The sequence below is a fragment of the Labrus bergylta genome, chromosome 15 (genome assembly GCF_963930695.1).
Source record: "Labrus bergylta chromosome 15, fLabBer1.1, whole genome shotgun sequence".
Taxonomy (NCBI): domain Eukaryota; kingdom Metazoa; phylum Chordata; class Actinopteri; order Labriformes; family Labridae; genus Labrus; species Labrus bergylta.
This window is the reverse complement of record NC_089209.1, coordinates 2,777,941-2,797,447: the sequence shown is the minus strand read 5'-3', so window position 1 is coordinate 2,797,447 and position 19,507 is coordinate 2,777,941. Positions and strand designations below refer to the sequence as shown.

General features: G+C 41.1%; 2 protein-coding genes across 4 annotated transcripts; one reads left to right on the top strand and one right to left on the bottom strand.

Moving 5' to 3' along the window:
- The first annotated feature begins 4,276 nt into the window (after window positions 1-4,276).
- LOC136182743 (tripartite motif-containing protein 16-like) lies at window positions 4,277-7,871 on the top strand. The gene has a single exon (XM_065964004.1). It carries the CDS (start codon window positions 4,343-4,345, stop codon window positions 6,005-6,007), a length of 1,665 nt encoding a protein of 554 aa, XP_065820076.1. The 5' UTR covers window positions 4,277-4,342; the 3' UTR covers window positions 6,008-7,871.
- Window positions 7,872-8,899: 1,028 nt separating this feature from the next.
- LOC110000247 (paired box protein Pax-1-like) lies at window positions 8,900-18,587 on the bottom strand. 3 transcript variants are annotated; one of them, XM_020655487.3, is made up of 5 exons: window positions 18,447-18,587; window positions 14,942-15,538; window positions 12,089-12,219; window positions 11,417-11,633; window positions 8,900-10,279 (listed from the first exon to the last, which is right to left on the bottom strand). In XM_020655487.3, exons 1-5 carry the CDS (start codon window positions 18,448-18,450, stop codon window positions 10,209-10,211), a joined length of 1,020 nt encoding a protein of 339 aa, XP_020511143.2. In that variant the 5' UTR covers window positions 18,451-18,587; the 3' UTR covers window positions 8,900-10,208. The 3 variants fall into 3 exon arrangements, with proteins under 3 accessions (XP_020511143.2, XP_065820078.1, XP_065820077.1); XM_065964006.1 differs by having other exon boundaries at window positions 14,942-15,533; window positions 18,447-18,490; XM_065964005.1 differs by lacking the exon at window positions 18,447-18,587 and adding an exon at window positions 16,165-16,378.
- Window positions 18,588-19,507: the final 920 nt, after the last annotated feature.

Here is a 19,507-nt window from a genome sequence, read left to right as displayed (position 1 = left end):
CGCCGTATTTCTTGGCTTCACTCACCTTTTTAAAACCAGTGACATGAAACGTAGGATCACAGCATCCTCGTCCTCATCTGCTGTTGATCAATTGTTTCTTTGAATGTCTGAAGCGGAGCTTTTACTGCCGCTCTCCTCCCTGCAGAGTCTGGAGGGCTCAGGTTCTCCTGGACGCTGGTCGTAAACAATAAAATCATGTTTTTAATGTGGGCAGAATGATCATCTACAGACAGGTTAGAAAAACTCAAGTACAGTAAAATACAATCAAAGACTGAGAGCAATTAAGTGGATAAATTTAATCAAATCAAAATGGAAAAAAAAACTCTCCGTAAAGTGTGAACCATTAAAGAAATGAGCTTTTGAGACAAAAAACGTATTTTGTTCCAAAATGTAAACATGTTTATTTTTAGTGGAAAAACAGGCATTTTATATGAGACCGAATGCCTCCCTTTTGGAGCTTGCCTCAAGTGGACACTGAAGGAACTGCAGCTTTTTTGCATTTACGCAGCTGAGATTGGCGCTTTGGTGCAGATGTGCCAGACAGATGTTTGTATTTATCTGAAAATAGGGACAGTTCACATTAATGAACATAAACGTGTGAATATGGCAGATTGTACCTCGGCAGGTTGGTGGTTCACATGTATACAAAGTTACATAAAACAATAATGACACGCAAAAACAAACAACAGCATAAACTGAACATTAGTTAGATAATGTGACCTTTAGAGTTAAAGTGCTTAAAGTACCAAAGTCAATAAAAAATGTGATCAGCTTTGACCCTGCAGACCAGACAAGCTGAATTATGAAATAGGTTTCCTGATAATACATTTATTCTAAATGAGATTTTAGAGGACGTCTGTGGGAGAACAAGGAGTAGGACCCAGAACAAAACTAAAGATTTATATTAAACAAAAAAAAAACTTCTTCCAAAGGTTCAAACAAAGTCCACCAAAATCCAAACACTGGAGTTCATAGGGGTCCACACTTCAGGCTCAGGGACAGAAGGAAGGGTGACGTATGACGAACTGACAAGAAGAGGGAAGGAACACTACAGACACAGGTGAGACTAACGACACAGGTGAAGACAATCAGGGTGATCAAAAAGGAGGGAAACCAGACAAAGAGAGGAAGTAAGACAAGACAAGAAACACTGGGGATAAGAACTACAAAATAAAACAGGAAACACTAAAGACACACAGAGAACTCAAGAATGTGACACGTGTTACAAAACACGCTAGGACGTAGAGAAACAGAAGGATAAGAAATTACAAAATAAAACAGGAAAAACTAAAGACTAAGCTAGGAAACATTAAAATAAAGAAACACACACAAGGGAAACAGAGGCTGCACAGTGGTGCGAGGAAGTTCCTGGTTTGAATGCCAGTTAGTTCATTGCATTTGCAAGTCAGACAGGGTGACTTACTTCCTATGCAACTCTCTTATGAAATATATGTGCAAAGTGTTTATTCAAAATTTAAACAAACCAAAGAAAATATGCTACACTAAAGAAAACCACAAGCAGCCTTCTGCAAAAAAATCACCTAATAGTTTGTTTTAACATTAAGTCCCGCCTCAGACAGGGCAAATAGCCAATCACAGTTTAGGATTTTTGGGGTGGCACTTGGGATGGCCAATCACATTTCGAGGGTTGCCCATTGCCACCTCTCTGGACGCGCCCCTGCACCCATCGTTAGAGGTTGCTGCCTAACTGTAAACCTTCAGCTGTGTTGTAAAAAAAAAAGGCTGCTTTAGATGGTTTTAAAAATCAACTAAAGAACACAAAGAACATTGTCAGATCTCTTCTTGATGCTTATTACCAGTTGGTCAAAAAGCTCCAGCTACACTTGTACATATGAGGATCAATTTTATTATTTTCTGTGCCAGAAAACCCGACTAAAATTCTTCTTGCTTATTACCAGTTATTAACAGTCTTCACAATGTTCTGAAGTTGACAGGAGTCCTTTAAAAATATACCAAAGTCAAGTTGTATTAATCACAAAGGTTCACTACAGTTCATAAACAGTGCACCAAGTTATGTTCTGTGTTTCTCATGGCGTCCTGAGCAGCTGCTACATACCTGCTGAGAATCAGAGCACAGCGGCGACTCTGAACGCTTCACTGCCACTGTAAAGAGGAAAACCTGCGCAGGTGTAAAAAGTTGAATGCCTTCATTTTTGTTCAACACAGATGAAAGTTTGAGATAAAGAGTTAAACAAACAAAAAAAGTGCTCTGCCTTTTCTCTGGATTGTATTCAGTTAGAAACATTCTGTACTGTAAGGCGAGGCTCGAATGATTACACAGATTCTGACATGTCAGCGTTGTGATGCCTTCAGGTACCAAAGGAAACTTCCATTGACCATGAAACCTGAGATCTTACGCTGTTGGAAGAATCCCTTCCCCCCTCCCCTCCTCTAGCTCGGCTATCTTAAAAGCGTTGTGGTGTTAATCCTCAGCTCAAATACTGAGAGAGTTTGTGTTGATGTATTTGAGCTCAGGTCTTACTTTGAGATCTTAAAGGAGGATTATCAGATAAACAGCATGTTAAAAAAAGATCTATTGATCAGTAGAAAAAAGCTCCAGAGCTCAGAATATCTGGTTTTGTGTGCTCTGTTGATTGAACTTTAGGGCGCACTCACACTAGGCAATCCGTACCATGCCCAAGCACGCTTCACCCGTAATGTCCAGATCACTCCGATCTGTGCTCAAGCAAATACCCTTCCTTGGCCCTGCGAAAGCAGACAGAAAAAAAAAGTCCCCATGGTGTAGTTCTCAGGGAACTCCCTAGAAGATAGTTACTCTTCAAAAAGTCCCCAGAACTGTTTGGTTCAAAAACACCTAAAGTCTGAAATGTGTCTTGCACCACAGTCCAAACTCAAGACATTGGAGAGAGCTGTCTCCTCCTGCGGCCCCCGTAGATCTGCACCTCCAGTCTCCATCATCAGCTTTCATCTGCAGCCACAGAAACAATCTCAACGCCTCAAAGCTGAGCGGACTGGAGGGAGGTGTCAGACAGCTGTACCTGAACAGTTTGACGGCAGTGTTTGAGGTTAAAGGTGGCGTGACAGCAGTGTGAGGAGCGTCAAACAGTTAAGATATCATCTGTGATTGTCCGACATCATGAACCTGTCTCTCCTCCCTCTGTGCTTTGTTTGTCTGTCAGCAGCCTGCACAACAAGCAGGCCAACATTACAGATGATATCAGACCACAGAGCGAGACGGAGATCAGATCTGTGGGAAACATCGCTCACCTGGGACTCGTTGTTAACAACAGAGAGTGAGTAGACTGTTATCAGACCAACACGTCTAAAGGAGTGCTTCATGAGTTTTTTAATATTATGTTGGTAGCTGCACTCTGCAGCTATTGTCCAACAACAAAACTATCATTTGAATAAACTTTGGGTTTAAAACAAATTTAACACGCTCATGTAAAATGTTTTTACAGACACAGGCGACTAAATGTGAAGCACCAAAGCAACATTTAAGTTTCTGTACATAGAACAGGTTTGATCCAAAGACATTAAAGGTCACATATTCTGGAAAATCCACTTCACCATGTTTCTCTAACTCTAATATGTGTCTCTAATCTGTCTACAAACCCCCCAATGATGAGAAAAGTCCATCCTCTCCGTCTTTTGCCTGCTCCACTTTTTTTTTTGGGGAGATTTTCCCTTCATGACATCACAAAGGGCAGTAGCCCCTCCCCCAGGTGGGTGACACTCCCACAGCTAGGTTTGTTCTGCCCTCTGAGTCTGCCTTCTCACCGTAAACAATAGGACATGGAGCGAGAAAGCCAGAGACACCCAAGCCATTCCAGAGAGGGGGAGTGGTCAGACACAGCTCATTTACATATTTAAAGGTACAGACACAGAAACAGCCTGTTCTGAGCAGGGCTGAAATAGAGGGGTTTATAGACATGATCAAATACAGGATCAGAGTGGATTTAGGACAAGAAACTTCACACACATGTTTTGGGGAGCTCTGAGACTTATTTAAACTGAAGAAGGGGGAGAATATGTGACCTTTAAACACTTTACAGAGAGTCTACCACTGAATTAGGATTATACGGATTATACTGAATAATGGAACTGCATATGAATAACCCCATAGCGTAGAGAGTCAAAGAAAAATATGAAGCCATGATCTAAAGAGAGAAGTAAGAAGTATTTATTCCCTAAAACTTTATGTTTTCAAATGTGGAGCAGCTTTTAACTTGAGGATGGGTGTAACCAACAAGAGCTGCACAGTCACATGCACAGACACATGCTTTGTAGATCAGAGGTGAAACTTGTTTTCAGTTGTGAGGAAGTGAATCTCAGACAGTCGTTGTTACTAAAAGGAGAAATGGCGCAGAAAGGAGTTCAGCTGGACCGGGAAACCTTCTCTTGTTCGATCTGTCTGGATCTCCTGAAGGATCCGGGGACTCTTTCCTGTGGACACAGTTACTGCATGAAGTGTATTAAAAGCCACTGGGATACAGAGGATGAGAAGACAGTCTACAGCTGCCCTCAGTGTAGACAGACCTTCACAGCGAGGCCTGACCTGAGGAAAAACACCATGTTGGCAGATTTAGTGGAGGAGCTGAAGAAGACTGGACTCCAAGCTGCTCCTGCTGATCACTGCTATGCTGGATCTGAAGATGTGGCCTGTGATGTCTGCACCGGGAGAAAACTGAAAGCCTGTAAGTCCTGTCTCTTCTGTTTGATCTCATTTTGTGAGAAACACCTCCAGCCTCATTATGATTCACCTGCCTATACAAAACACAAGCTGGTGGAGCCCTCCAAGAAGCTCCAGGAGAACATCTGCTCTCGTCATGATGAGGTGATGAAGATGTTCTGTCGCACTGATCAGCAGTCTATCTGTCACCTCTGTTTAATGGATGAACACAAAGGTCATGACACAGTCTCAGTTGCAGCAGAAAGGAGTGAGAAGCAGAGAGAGCTCGAGGTGAATCGACAAAACATCCAGCAGAGAATCCAGGACAGAGAGAAAGATGTGAAGCTGCTCCAACAGGAGGTGGAGGCTATCAATGGCTCTGCTGATAAAACAGTGGGGAACAGTGAGAAGATGTTCACTGAGCTGATCCGTCTCATGGAGAAAAGACGCTCTGATGTGAAGCAGCAGGTCAGATCCCAGCAGCAAACTGAAGTGAGTCGAGTCAGAGAGCTTCAGGAGAAGCTGGAGCAGGAGATCACTGAGCTGAAGAGGAGAGACGCTGAGATGAAGAAGCTGTCACACACACAGGACCACAACCAGTTTCTACACGACTACCCCTCACTGTCACCACTCAGTGAATCTACACACTCATCCAGCATCAAGATCCGTCCTCTGAGGTACTTTGAGGACGTGACAGCGGCTGTGTCAGAAGTCAGAGATAAACTACAGGACATCCTGAGAGAGAAATGGACAAACATCTCACAGACAGTGACTGAAGTGGATGTTTTACTGCCAGAACCAGAGCCCAAGACCAGAGCTGAGTTCTTAAAATATTCATGTGACATCACACTGGATCCAAACACAGCACACACAAAGCTGTTCTTATCTGATGGGAACAGAAAAGTAACATTAACGAGTCAGACCAATCCTTATTCTAGTCACCCAGACAGATTCACTGAATGTCTTCAGGTCCTGAGTAAAGAGAGTCTGACTGGACGTTGTTACTGGGAAGTGAAGAAGAGAGGAGGAGGAGTTTTTGTAGCAGTCACATACAAGAATATCAGCAGAGCAGGGAGATCGAATGAGTGTGCATTTGGACGTAATGACAAATCTTGGGCGTTAGATTGTGACAGTTGTAACTTTTATTACAACAAAGTCAGCACTCCTGTCTCAGGTCCTCGGTCCTCCAGAGTAGGAGTGTACCTGGATCACAGAGCAGGTATTCTGTCCTTCTACAGCATCTCTGAAACCATGACTCTCCTCCACAGAGTCCAGACCACATTCACTCAGCCTCTACATGCTGGACTCAGGTTTTATTGTGTTGGAGCCTCTGCTGAGTTGTGTAAACATTAAACAGATGTTTAACTTGCTGTGTTTTAAATCTTCAACTTGATTTTTATCCACGCTCGTTGCTGAGATCTGCTCGTGGTCACCTGTCAATCAAACTTTATGGGCGGTACTTTGACCTCTTCTCGTCTGTTCTGTAAATGTTTGAGTGTCTTTAAGTGACACTCCTTCCTGTGTCTGTTTAGCCGTGGACTCTTTCACTGCTCAGGATGACTTTTGTTCACCTGAACTGACATTTCTCTGCGTAAATATCAACTTCTCTCTGCTCTCCATGTTTGATTATTTGTTTTCATACATTTATATTTTCTGTTGTTTCTGTTCTGATTCAGGAGTCTGAAGAGAGAGAGAGAGAGCAGCAAACTTTTCTTTCATGCTGATTTTCTCTTCTCACCACTTTGTACATTTGTAGAAAATCTATAAAATCACACTTAAAGAAATGAGTTAGTCAGAATAAATGTTGTTGTTCATATTCAAAGTGATATAAAAATGTCCTCTGAGGTGTTTTAAAAATGTAATCCTCCTGATTAAATCAATAAGGAGATAAATCATTGTTTTCTGTGAGTGGAGATTCTGATCAAACAAAGTGATTGTGTGGATGAAGTGAATGTGTTCATGAAATGATTGAACACACTTTACTGATTTGATTTTTTTTTTTGTCTTTGTTGAAAATTTGTTTTGCTGATAATAAGTTGAAATTATGAGATAAAAGGTTGAAACATTTAAAGGGAACATATGATGAAAAATCCTCTTCTACAGTGTTTCTGAACATATATCTGGGTAACCTGAGAGTCTACTGACCCACAACATGTGAAATAAACCCATCCAGTTCTTTGTTTGTGGTCTGCATAAGTCTTACAACACAGAGAAAAATGCTCCTTTTCAAATGTGCTCTCCTTGTGATGTCACAGTGGGATTCTGGTAAAAAAAAATCCCCTCCCCTCCCCTGCTATCTCCACCCATGGACTCCACCCGAGCCTAGAGCAACACTTTTGCGCAGGTCCTCCATTTTTATTCTCTCCAGAGGAGTGATGTCTACAGAGAAAACTCAGGGGGGGGCCTCATTACATTTAAAGAGACACACACACCAAAACGGAGCGTTCTGAGAGAGCTGGTTCATACAGGGTCACAAACCTCCTCTGGTGCTTGATTCATGTTATATTTTGAACAAAGCACAGCACAGATGTTTCATTTCGACCACAGGGGACTGTTTGAAAAGGTGGTGGAGGTTTGATAATATGTCCTCTTTAATGTTTTTGGACCTTTGACTCAAACGGGTAACTATAATAATTCTTCCTCAGTTTGCTGGTTTATAACTGCCCTGCTCCTACTTGATGTGTGTATAACTACCTCCCTTTACGGTTTGTATTTGTCACATCTGCATGTAGATGACAGTACTCCAAGTTAAAGACTGTTACAGGAGTTGTTAAGACAGAGTTATGTTTACGGCACTAGACTGCTTTACGACAGACAGAACACGCTTTTGCACTGTGTTGTCTTTTTTTTTTTTACAACTACAAAATGAAGGGATTTCTCTGGCTTTGATGATTGTTGGAAATATTTGAGGTGATGTAAGTACTCAACAAAAAAATAAGACATATGTTATTCATGTTGATATTTTAGTGTAGAAATTCTAGATATCATATCTTTAAATGTTGAACATTTTATTTGTAATCTGTTTTTCTCTCTTATAAACTCTGCTGCCTGTGTGTTAAAGTGTTTCTGTGAGTGTACGATGGAGGGGCTGCAGCTGAATCGTACCATCCTGTGTTATATAATGACAAGGAAACTAAAGGTTGACATGTTGGTGATTATCACTGGAAAATATGACATGAAAATCAAACTGAAATCAGTCAATAAACGGATGATTGGGTGTTAAAGGACTCCCGTTGTTCTTATTTATTACTTTTCCTGAAGGTGTTTCATGACTTAAAAGAACTTCATCGTGTTTCTCAGGTAGTTTGTTTATAACTGCAGGAACGGTGGCAAAACAAAAAACAAAATTAGTGCAATAAATGTGAGAATGATGCTTTAAATGGGCTCCAACATTATGTTTTGTTAGTAGAAACAAGAAGCTGCTCACTCTTAATTCAGATCCCAGCGAGAGAACGAGTCTTAACCGACTTCCTGAAAGACTCAAACATTTCCTAAAGAGACAGATTCAAACAAAGAGCTGATATTTGCTCTGTCACTCTACAGGTTTTAAAGGGCGTTCAGGGTCACTTTGAGATGTTTGTTGATGGATCATGTTACACCTTTTTGTCTCTTCACCTGCAGGAGGCTCCTCCAGGACTGGGGGCAACACCAACATGTTGTTACTCCAGCAGTGGTTCTTTGTCACGTGTAAACTTTGTTTCATTCAGGAGAAAACAAGTTTTGACTTTAATTACATCGGCTTGAAAACAGTGTTTTTATTGCCTGTCCTGAAAAACTCTAAATGACTTTGATTTGTAAAAATTATTTGACACATTCAGGATCTGATAAAATGTCAGGATATTTAAAAAGATGACGTTTTTTTTAGGTTTAAATCAAGCGGCAACCTCTAATGTAGCAAAATGAAGCTGATGCAGAAATGAAAAATCCTGCAATCCCTCGAGTGTCCACTAGAGGCTGGCTGCAGAAGCACAGGAAGTCACATACACACCCATTCTAAAAAGCCTGTTTTCACAGCAGAGATTAAAATGTTTACAGCCTGGTTCAAAAAACCAAATCGGTCTCAATAGACAGCATTTCCAACATGGAGACCGCCATCAATGGGACTCCAGCGCCCCCTGCAGGAACAGACGGGTGACGTCACTCAGGCTTCATCCAGTAATATTTACAGTCTGGTCTCAATATATTTCTCTTTTACATTTGAGCTATTGTCATTCCTCTCTGCAGAAACTGGACAATGTATGCATGTCTTTATGAAGCACTTTAATACAAAATAATATTTACAGCCTCACAGATATATTTTACAACATGATCCAAGTTAAGTGCAATTCAAATGTTTTCTTTCATGCCAACAACGATGGAGTTTGAAGTAATAGCTAGTAATAGCTTTTTTTGGGGAGAAAGTAAAACGAGACGATTGAAGCCAAACTCCCGTTACATATGAGGCCTGCAGCCGGTTAGCTTAGCTTAGCATAAAGCCTGGAGAAAGAAAGAAGAAAGAGCTGGCCTGGCTTTTGTCAACAAAATAAAATGTTTAATTTAATCAGTTTTGGAGCTTTTTCTAGCAAAGTGAACCTGGGGATAGTTCTGGGCTGGAGATAGTGCTGGTTCAGAATTGGTTCAACTTGCAAACCGTTTAAGAATCAGTTTGGTTTTCCCCGGGCAAGGGCCACAAAAGAGCCACAACGTCTCTACATGTATCACTGCTTACGTCTCTTAGTAACACTTGCGCGCCGTCTTCAAGCACAGCAACCACAATAGAGGACTACAGAGTCTCGTTTCAAGTCCTGCCCCTTAGCATTGCTTTAGCAAGCTCCCTCAAACTTATTTTGGACTTCAGCTGAAGACCAAACAGCAAGACGACAGCTCGTTTCCTCCTCAGACGACTGCTGCTAAGCCTTGATGTCCGTTAAAGCTTCTTTTCAAAGATTTTAGGGGGAACTCACAAGATGTTGTAAAAAAAATGGCGGTCACAACAAACGTTTTTTGTGGTTTGATTTTGGTAACGATAAGTCCCCGCTCCTGACGTAGATCAGCAAGGAGTTTGTGCAACTCTGGAACCCGTTTTTTCTCTGGCCGAGAGCCATGAACAAAGATCTGGTTCCCGATATGCGCTGGGTATCAAAGCACAGCTAGCTGTTCCCACATACTTTATGCTAAGCTAAGGTAAGCTGCCTGTTAGATGTAGCTTCATATTGAACCCACAAAAATGAGAGCGGCAATGATGTGAACATCTCACCGCAAGAAAGGAAATAAAACGAGCTCCTAATACACGCAATAATTTCTTTAAAGGATTTCTGTTTAAGATGGAAAGTTAAAAAGTACAAGAGTATATTTATTGTTTCTTACTTTGACTTTACATTTCTGCATGCATATGGAGTAAATGTTTCTTTCACCACACGTCCTAAAAGCAGTCGGTCGTGAACGTGTCTCCTGCTGCTCTGTTAGCACATTAGCTCTGAAGCCATGAGTGTCACTCTGCCTCGTCCCTCCTCCGAGATAAAAACCAGACAGTCCGTCAGTTTCATATTGTCTCCTTGAGTTTTTTACAGAGTTGTCACGACGCTGGAGATAATCTGTGAGCAGCATGGTGACGTCTGTACACGTGTGTCTGAGGTTTCCTTTCGTCTGCAGAGAAAACAACAGACATCGATCATTTTAGTGTTGTTCCACTTACAGGAGACAGAACAGTCTGTATAAACATGTGTAGGTTGTGGCACTCTTTCAAATCATGTAAACAGAAATCAGATAAATGAATTAGCACATTGTGCCAAAAAAAGGATAAAGGATCAATAAAGGTCTAATCAGTAAGATGTGTAGAGAGTGAGATGATAAAGGTATCTTACTATCTGATCATTAAGGAAACATGCTATGTTGAAGTGCTGGCTTCTCTGACAACAATGCAGCAGCCAGTATGTCCTCCTTCTAACTTTAGAGTCTGCTCCTGAATGCTCTGGATTTGTTTGGACCAGAGAAGGTAGGCGGTTTTAAGACACACCCCCCCCCCCCCCCCACACGGCCGTTTTGGACACCCCTCGGTTTGCCAGATATGAGAGCAGTTATCAGGTCAACAGGTGTTGCAGTGATGGAAGCGGTCAAGAGAAGTGGTTCAGATAGAAGTGATTGTACCCGACCTAAAAAGCCTCTGCATGTTTCTAATAAGCTCCACGAGCAGAAACGTGCTCAAACTAGGATTAATATTGGAGATGCTTTTGAAAAATGGAGAGAGGTTAGAACACAGAAAGGTTTACAGACCCATGCAGAGCTGGATAAACACTGAAGCTTCAGAGTCCACCACATGGTGACCTGTGTGAGCATCGACTCTAAAGAGAAGGGGGGGGGGGGAGACAGCTCTCTACAATGTTTTGAATTTGGACTGCAGTACCCGTTTTAAACACTAGGGGGCAGAGCTACATACTGCTCCTTTAACAAAGAAAAATGACAGGAGTCTGAAGTGTCATTTGACCCTTTTTTCTTTTTGTGAGTGGTTGTTGAGCAGAATGTGCAGAATTTAGGAGAAATAAAAACCTCAGATGTGTTTTTATAGCTTTAAATGTAGAATGAAGTGTTTTAGATTACAGTCGGCCACAAAGTTGAAACAGAGACATGAGTATAAACAGCTGGGGGGGAGAAGAAATGTGAATTAGGGCGGAGAAATCTCCAGTGTTAAGAAAAAAAATGCATTTAACTTCTTGTATTAATAACAATATTTATGATTAAACAAATAAAACATCCACAACAAAAGGTTATTTGAATCAGTCTCACCGTGGCTCTGTGGGAGTTTAAGAGACGGACTCTGAGTCAGACTGGGACTCATACTGGGACTCATACTGGGACTCATACTGGGAGTTATACTGGAGGACTGAGGCTGCCAGCGGGGTCCAGTGCTCATGTAGTTTGCTGCTGAAGCTCCATACAGGCCGTACTGGTTAGCTGGAGAATACGCACACGCTGAGACATAACTGGGCAGACTGGACGCAGACTGAGGAGGAAGGAGAGAAAATAAACGCTTTTAGGAAACAAAATCGAGTTACCTTCAAAGAGACTCATTCTCTAAACTCAAGCATTCAGTAGCAGTGTCTCATAAATTTGATTTGCTTGATTATCCTGTAAAAGTTTGACTTAAAGTAGGAACAGGATTAAAGGCAAAGGGGGGCGCACCGCACCCAGCAGGATTCCTCCTCCTGTGGAAATCAGGTTTGAAATGCGTCACGTTCACTCTCTCTCCTCCCAACAATCGATGTAATCTCACAGTGAACATCATGTTTGGAAAGAAAATGTCAAACAGAGGGACGCTATCAGCCAATCAGTGTCGCGCATTTTGAATTTTTCCGTTGTTATTTCACACTTCAGGTGGGAGAAAAAAAACAAGTGGTGAATTAAAAATGCTTAATGGAATAATAACAAAAAATCGCTGAGTGTGCATGGATCATTTACCTGATGTGTGTATTTCAGCTCTTGCTCGCCAGTTTTCTCCAGTACGTTTAATCCAGAGGGAATCGCTCTCATACTGGTCATACTGGTCCAGTCCTCCATTTTGGCTGCATGTCCGTCACATCCAGACAGAGCTGAGAGGGAAATATGGATTTCATCATTTAAAACAACGATATATAATCATTTGTTTTGTTTGTGGTTTTCACTTCATCCCCCTCTCATCATCTTTGTTTTGTGTTTTTTTTAATCCAGATATCATGTCTGGATCTGGTCTTGTTCTGTACACATTGTTGTTGTAAATGTAATAAAATAAAATAAATGTAGCTTAATTGAATCTATTGTTTGTGGTCTACCTTACATTGGTGGTGGCTGTTTTTACTGGAAATGATTGTGGTGATGGCAGTCACCTGTTCCCCAGGTTTTCTATTTGGCTCAGACGGAGAGAGAGAGTGTGAGCCGGCAGGAGCAGAACCAGTTGTTGTAGTTTCATGTGTCATCGAATAAATCTTAGATCTGGATGTGAATTATTCAGAAAGTACCTCACATCTTATTTTTATGGTGGCTGGGCAAGTGCAAAGCAAAATGACAAAGTGTGGAACACTTTTACAAAATTTGAGACAAATTTACATTTTATAAAACAAAATGACAAAACCAAAACACATTTATAAGATGTGAAACACTTTTAGCAGTCCCCTAAACAAATTTACAAGTGACAGAATCTTGACGGAAAAGGAATGTACCAAATGCAGGAAGTGACCCAGAAGTGATTGAGTGAGGGGTCAATTTGTTTGTTTTGGCAGAGAGACTTGGTGAACAGTGAGACGGAGTTTGTGGTGACAGAAAAGATGTTTTGCCTGTTTTGTAAAACTCATTTGAGTCAGATTACTCAGCTTTTGCTTTTCATGTGGACGCTCTCTCAAACTTATCCAACATCTCGGAGGTCTGCACATAACTCCATCCAGAACTGAGACCTCTAGAAATGAATATTAACTTATGTGTATACATATATTAATAACATAAAAATTAGAAATTAATTCAAATTTAATTATCTGCAAAGTCTTTCTGCCAAAACAAACAAATTGACCCCTCACTCAATCACTTCTGGGTCACTTCCTGCATTTGGTACATTCCCTTTCCGTCGAGATTCTGTTGTTTGTACATTTGTTTAGGGGACTGCTAAAAGTGTTTCACATCTTATAAATGTGTTTTATAAAATGTAAAATTATTTTTCAAAATGTAAATTTGTCTAAAATTTTGTAAAAGTGTTTCACACTTTGTAATTTTGCTTTGCCCTTCCCAGCCACCGTAGTATTTCCTTCCTTGTTTAGTCCCTTCGGGCGCCTTTATTTTGACGACCTGCTCAGGCCGATATAAACGCATCATTAAGGCTTGTATCACATTCTGTATTTCTTTAATATATGAAGCAATGCTCACTGCATGTGTCTCCGTTAAACAAACAAATCAAATAATAAGTCAGCTGCTTTCACTTTCAATTATTTAAATAACTTTAATGAATTTAATAATAATAATAATTAATAATTTAACTTGCTTTTAATTGTAGGTTTTACAAGAATTGTATCATAAACCATGGGCGATCATTTAAAATGTAAAAATGCATTCAACGCCATTTAAAACCAAATAAAATAAAATAAAACAAAACTCTAGCAGCCAGTGTAGTGTGTGTGTGTGTGTGTGTGTGTGTGTGTGTGTGTGTGTGTGTGTGTGTGTGTGTGTGTGTGTGTGTGTGTGTGTGTGTATTTGTACTTCAATGGTTTTGGTTGACCTGTTAATTTTGTCACTTCATTTGGACTCTATGTGGTGATTTAAAGGTCAATGGGGTTAACTGGTCAGGTGGTTTTGTCAGGTGTTTATAGGTCACGTCACGGGTGGACCGGAAGTTAGTGGCATATGTGGCGGGAACACACGGTTCTTACCATAAAAGGAATTATAAAAACCTCGGCAACAATCATTCTCCATATCATCATCTCGGCTTGTCTGCTTCACATTTTACAATAAACGGACAAAGTCATTTACTTTTGGACCTTTGTTTATTTTATTTTTTGAGGGTAAAGACCTTTCCATCCACCTGATCACGCGCCTAAAGGTAAGATGAGAACATTGGGACGCTGAATAGTTACTATAGAAACAACAGTTTGATTTTATTTTTAAACTATTGTTATCAGCTTTTGGACTTTTTATCTTTTATTTCATTTTCTTTAATTGTAATTTATAGTTTAAACTGATTTTAAGAGCTGCCTCTTAAAGGCACAGTGGTTATTATTATTATTATTATTATTATTATTATTATTATTATTATCAAATAAACAAAACGTAATGTTTAATTTAAAAGAACGTAATAATAAATTATCTATCCTATTCTTTTTCAATCCAACGTGAGATTCGTACAACCCTTCATGATGTTTTTGGGCTTGGAGTTGCATTAAAATCTTTTTGCTCAATGTTTACTCCATCTTAAAAATAAATAGGCCTACAGGCTTCATAGAAATGGAGAAACATTCCTAAAATAAACAAAAAAATCATGAAAATATCATTCTTCAAAATAATTCAATGTTCGTGGCTGAATAATTAAGGAGAAATTTTGGAAGCCAGAAATAGATGAACCGTCTGATCTATCGATTTTTATCTGTAGGCCTATTATTATGATTATGATTATTAATGTAATAATTGTTAAAATAATAATAATAATTATTGTTATTATTATTATTATAAATAATGTAATAATTATTATTTTATTTTTTTTGAAAATCAAATAAAAAAAGATAGTCTATAATTCGATAAATGAAAGTCATCTTAATCATGAATTAAATTAGAACAAATAATTGAGGATCCTTCTACCTGTCGGTTCCATGAGGGCTCTGATACCCAGGATGTTGGTCCAGGTCCGGGGTAGTCCCGCATGCCCTGCTGCGGTAGTCCCGGTGTGAGTCCCTGCTGCCCCCGCATAGGAGGAGTATGAGTAAACGGGTCCGTACTGGACCGGCCCCGGGCCTTGTTTGCCCTCATGCTGCTGAGAAAAGGCCCCGATCTTGTTCCTGAGGATCCGGCTGATGGAGCTCACAGACGGGACGTTGAACTTGTCACACACGCCGTCGACCAGCAGCCGGTCCCGGATCTCCCAGGCGAAGATGCCCGGGTCTCCCTGCTTGTAGTCCCGGATGCTGCGGACCACGGCGGGGGTGGTGACCCGGGGCTTGCTGCCTCCGATGGCTCCGGGCAGGACGGAGCCGGTGTCGTGGTACCGGGCCAGGATCTTGGACACGCAGCCGTGAGACACGCGCAGCTGTCGGCTGACGTCACAGGGCCGCATACCGAGCTGCGCGAGCTCCACGATCCGCAGCCGGAGCGCGTGAGGCAGCGGGCGGCCGTTAACGAAGAGGCCGCCGAGCTGGTTCACCTCCCCGTAGCTCTGGTTCACCTCCCCGTAGCTCTGCTCTGCACACATAACCCGGGACAAGCGTCAGTACAAAGCGTGAACACCAAATGTTCAAAGTAGCCTCGTTTATTAATCTTATCATCACATAACCCAAATTTAGGATAATTTGATTTTCTCTGCAAAAAAACCCAGCAAACTCTGTGCAGCACATCAGGTTCATGCTCTGAACTGAAACTTTGTTAAATTGCATCCTCCCTTTTAAATAAATAAAAGTTTAAATATAAAAAAGTAGATTAGAATGACTAAAAACAAGAATACACTGCGGATCAGTAAGAACAAGACATAAATATCTATAAATAACCTCTAAGGCCTTGAATCTGTTGCTCACTTATTGCCCCTTACAAATCTTTCTGTGTGGAGTAGTGGTGACCTTAAGACGACGATGAATTCAATAGTCGTTCTTTAGTGGTGAAATTTAAGGACTTAAGGACAAATCATGTCGAGAGCAAGAAAACCATGAAAAAGAGAAAAAAGACAATATATATATAAATGGCATAAAGGTGCAGGACAAAAACAAGGTTTAAACTGCAGAAAAAAAAGGGGGACGGTCTGCACACTCCAGAAGTTCTTTTGGATTGAAACATTGCCCTTTAATAACGTTGCTCAGTGTGCGGACCCTTCTCACTTTGTTCTGCAAGACAACCATGTTCATTTCTTCTTACAGGGCCGTGCAGCAGCTCAGTCTGTAGGGACTTTGGGTTGGAAAACAAACGGTCGCTGGTTCAAGTCCTGGTGCGGACCAAAATAGGGAAGTTGTTCTGGTTGCTGGGGCACTTCCCGAGTACCCCCGAGATCCCCTTACCCCCAACCGCTGTGGTGCGCTCCCTGTGTAGCAGCCCCGCTCTGACATCTCTCCACTAATACATGTCCACACTTCCTGTTTGTTTGTGCATGTGTGTGTGTGTGTGTGTGTGTGTGTGTGTGTGTGTGTGTGTGTGAGTGTAAAACCAGAAACCATCATTTCCCCTCAGGGATTAAAAAAAGTGTTTCTGATTTCTGATTCAGCTTTTACAAGATTAAGAAGTGAGAGTGAGAGAGACAGGATCGGTGTTGCAGGTCAGGTCAGGTGAGGTAATCTTGATTTGATTTAACACACAAACGACAGCACGGGACCAAACATGACAAAGTGACTGGAGCGCTAAAGACTTGGAGAATAACCCTGATTAGTAAAATAAAAGAACCCATCAGTAAGATCAAGATGAATACAAACAGGGACGCTGCTCAGCTGCTGCTGTGCAGGCTCAGTCCTCCTGTTGTCTTCCCGACCCGTTCAGTTTATACTTTTCTGACTGTGCAGCAAAAATCCATACTGACTTTTTGACCATGCTGTTACATGATCTCTTCTCTTACTTGAAAGCAAGGTTTTGTCGCTGGTGATGCCTTTCTGTTTTACTCACTTTAGGGTAAACTATTTGTTGTTGTTGTTGTTGTTGTTAATAATATAATGACAAGCTCATGCTCTTCAACAATGTTGAAGTACATCGTCCCTTTTAGATTCAACTGATTAAAGGCTTTCTATTCTGTTCTCGTCTTCGGTTATTCTGCTTGAAATGGTTGATAAATAGATTAAAAAGTGGATTCGTCATTAAAGAGGTCGAAGCAAAGCGTAATAAAACACATTTTTTTGTTGACCTCTGACCTGCTGCAGGAGCCTCGTAGTGAATCCAAATCCTTGGGAGTTGCAAATTCTTTTTTATAAAAATAAAATATAAATTCCCCCAGGAAGTTTATCCATCTGTTTCAAAGTCAGGCCTTTTGAGAGATTTGCAGATAAAAAAAGAAAAAAAAAAAACCTTGAAATATTCATCGTAAAACAGAAAGTCAGACTCAAGAAGTCTTTCTTTCCCACCGCCGTCCGACTCCTCAGCAACTGACAGCAGTGTAACAATCACAAACTACCTCATGCTCAGTTTACACATATTACACTCAGTTTTTGCACAGTTTAAATTTTCTATTTGCACTCTACTGCCTTCAAATTGCCTTATTTATTTTGTATATTTTGTACATTTGTATATATTATTATTGTTTTTATTATTATTATTTTTATTTGGCTGTGTTTAATTTTAATATTTTACTGTTGGCATTCATTGTGGACAGCAAAGAAAGAATTTCATTGTACAGGGAAACATGTTTCCTACTGTGCACATGACAATAAACATCTTGAATCTTGAAAGTTTCCTGATTTTCCTGATTTTTCTGTTTTACGATGAATATTTTCTTTTTTTTGTTGTTGCAGCTTCACAACACCAGCGTGAAGTCTTCTGTGCACGAAGCGGATTGTTTTGGGACATGAGGAGGTTTGTGTTTTTCTCATAAAGGCCCCAATAGAGGCAGCTTTCTTCTGTTCCTTCACGTTTCTAACGGCTGCTGTTTGAGTCTGAAAGGACTCGTTGCTCCCAAAAATAAAAACATGTTTGCAAACAAAAAAAAACAAGGACAACAAAGCAACTTTTCCATAAAGTAAAAAATAATCACAACACAGAGTTAATCCCCCTTTTACACTGACATACACTCTCTCTCTCTTAATTTGTTCTCTCTCTCTCTCTTAATTTGTTCTCTCTCTCTCTCTTAATTTGTTCTCTCTCTCTCTCTCTCTCTTTATTTGTTCTCTCTCTCTCTCTTAATTTGTTCTCTCTCTCTCTCTCTTAATTTGTTCTCTCTCTCTCTCTTAATTTGTTCTCTCTCTCTCTCTCTCTCTCTTAATTTGTTCTCTCTCTCTCTCTCTCTCTTAATTTGTTTTCTCTCTCTCTCTCTCTCTCTCTTAATTTGTTCTCTCTCTCTCTCTCTCTCTTAATTTGTTCTCTCTCTCTCTCTTAATTTGTTCTCTCTCTCTCTCTCTCTCTCTCTCTTAATTTGTTCTCTCTCTCTCTCTCTCTCTCTCTCTCAGTTCAGTTTTTGTCGGCTCACCCATCAGCTGCCGTCCACAGCGTCTCACCTCTCCGCCATCCAGCACTCAGACTGCAGAGATCTGATCCTCCTCCTCCTCCCTTTCCTCCTACTCCTCCTCCTCCTCTTCCTCCTCCTCCTCTTCCTCCTCCTCCTGGGTGGGAGTCATGTCACTGTTTTCCTGTTTGCAGAGCAGGAGGATCATTTGGTGTCAGCACACAAAAAAACGAGGGCCCCTGAAGGGCTCTTTGGTGAGTACACTGACGTGCACTCTGACCCCTGACCTCCACATGTTCAAACTGAACTCGTCTGATGTGACTCCGCCCCTCTACACTCAGCGATACAACACGTCTGAACTGAACATCACTGAGATTGTGTTACGTGTGGTAAGCAAGAAGAGACCGATATCAAAGAATAAAAAGGTTAACAATAGGGGTGCCAGTGGCCTAGTGGTTAGTGTGCATGCCCAATGTACGGAGGCTGTAGTCCTCCAATCAGACGGCCTGTTGCTCCTTTTCCCGCCTGTCAAAAAATAGCACGAGAAGCCCAAAAATAATCCTTAAAAAAAAGGATAAGGAGATTTGTCACAGGGGGAACCAGAATCAACAGAAAGCTACATACGAGACGATCTTTGGCCTGATCAGTGGGCGTGGCCCTGATTCGAGGCTTGTCACAATCATAGACTGTAAATATTAACGGACAAAGCCTGAGTGACGTCACCCGTCTGTCCCTGCAGGGGGCGCTGGAGTCCCATCGATGGCGGTCTCCATGCTGGAAATGCTGTCTCAGTCTAACTTTCAGTCAACCTAACGACAGGCTGAGAGCTGGAGCTGAGGAAGCGAGCAGCAACCTCCCGTCTTGAAATATGAAGACAACATGGAAGTGTAAAATCCTGCAGTTCCTCGAGTGTCCACTAGAGGCTGGCTGCAGGAACACAGGAAGTCACACACACACCACATTAAAAAAATATGTTTTTACAGAATAAATAAACATTTTTACAACCTGGAACAAAAAACTAAATATGTCTGATTAGTTAGCACACACTGTGGGGGGGGGGGGGGGGGAGGAGGAGGAGGAGGAGA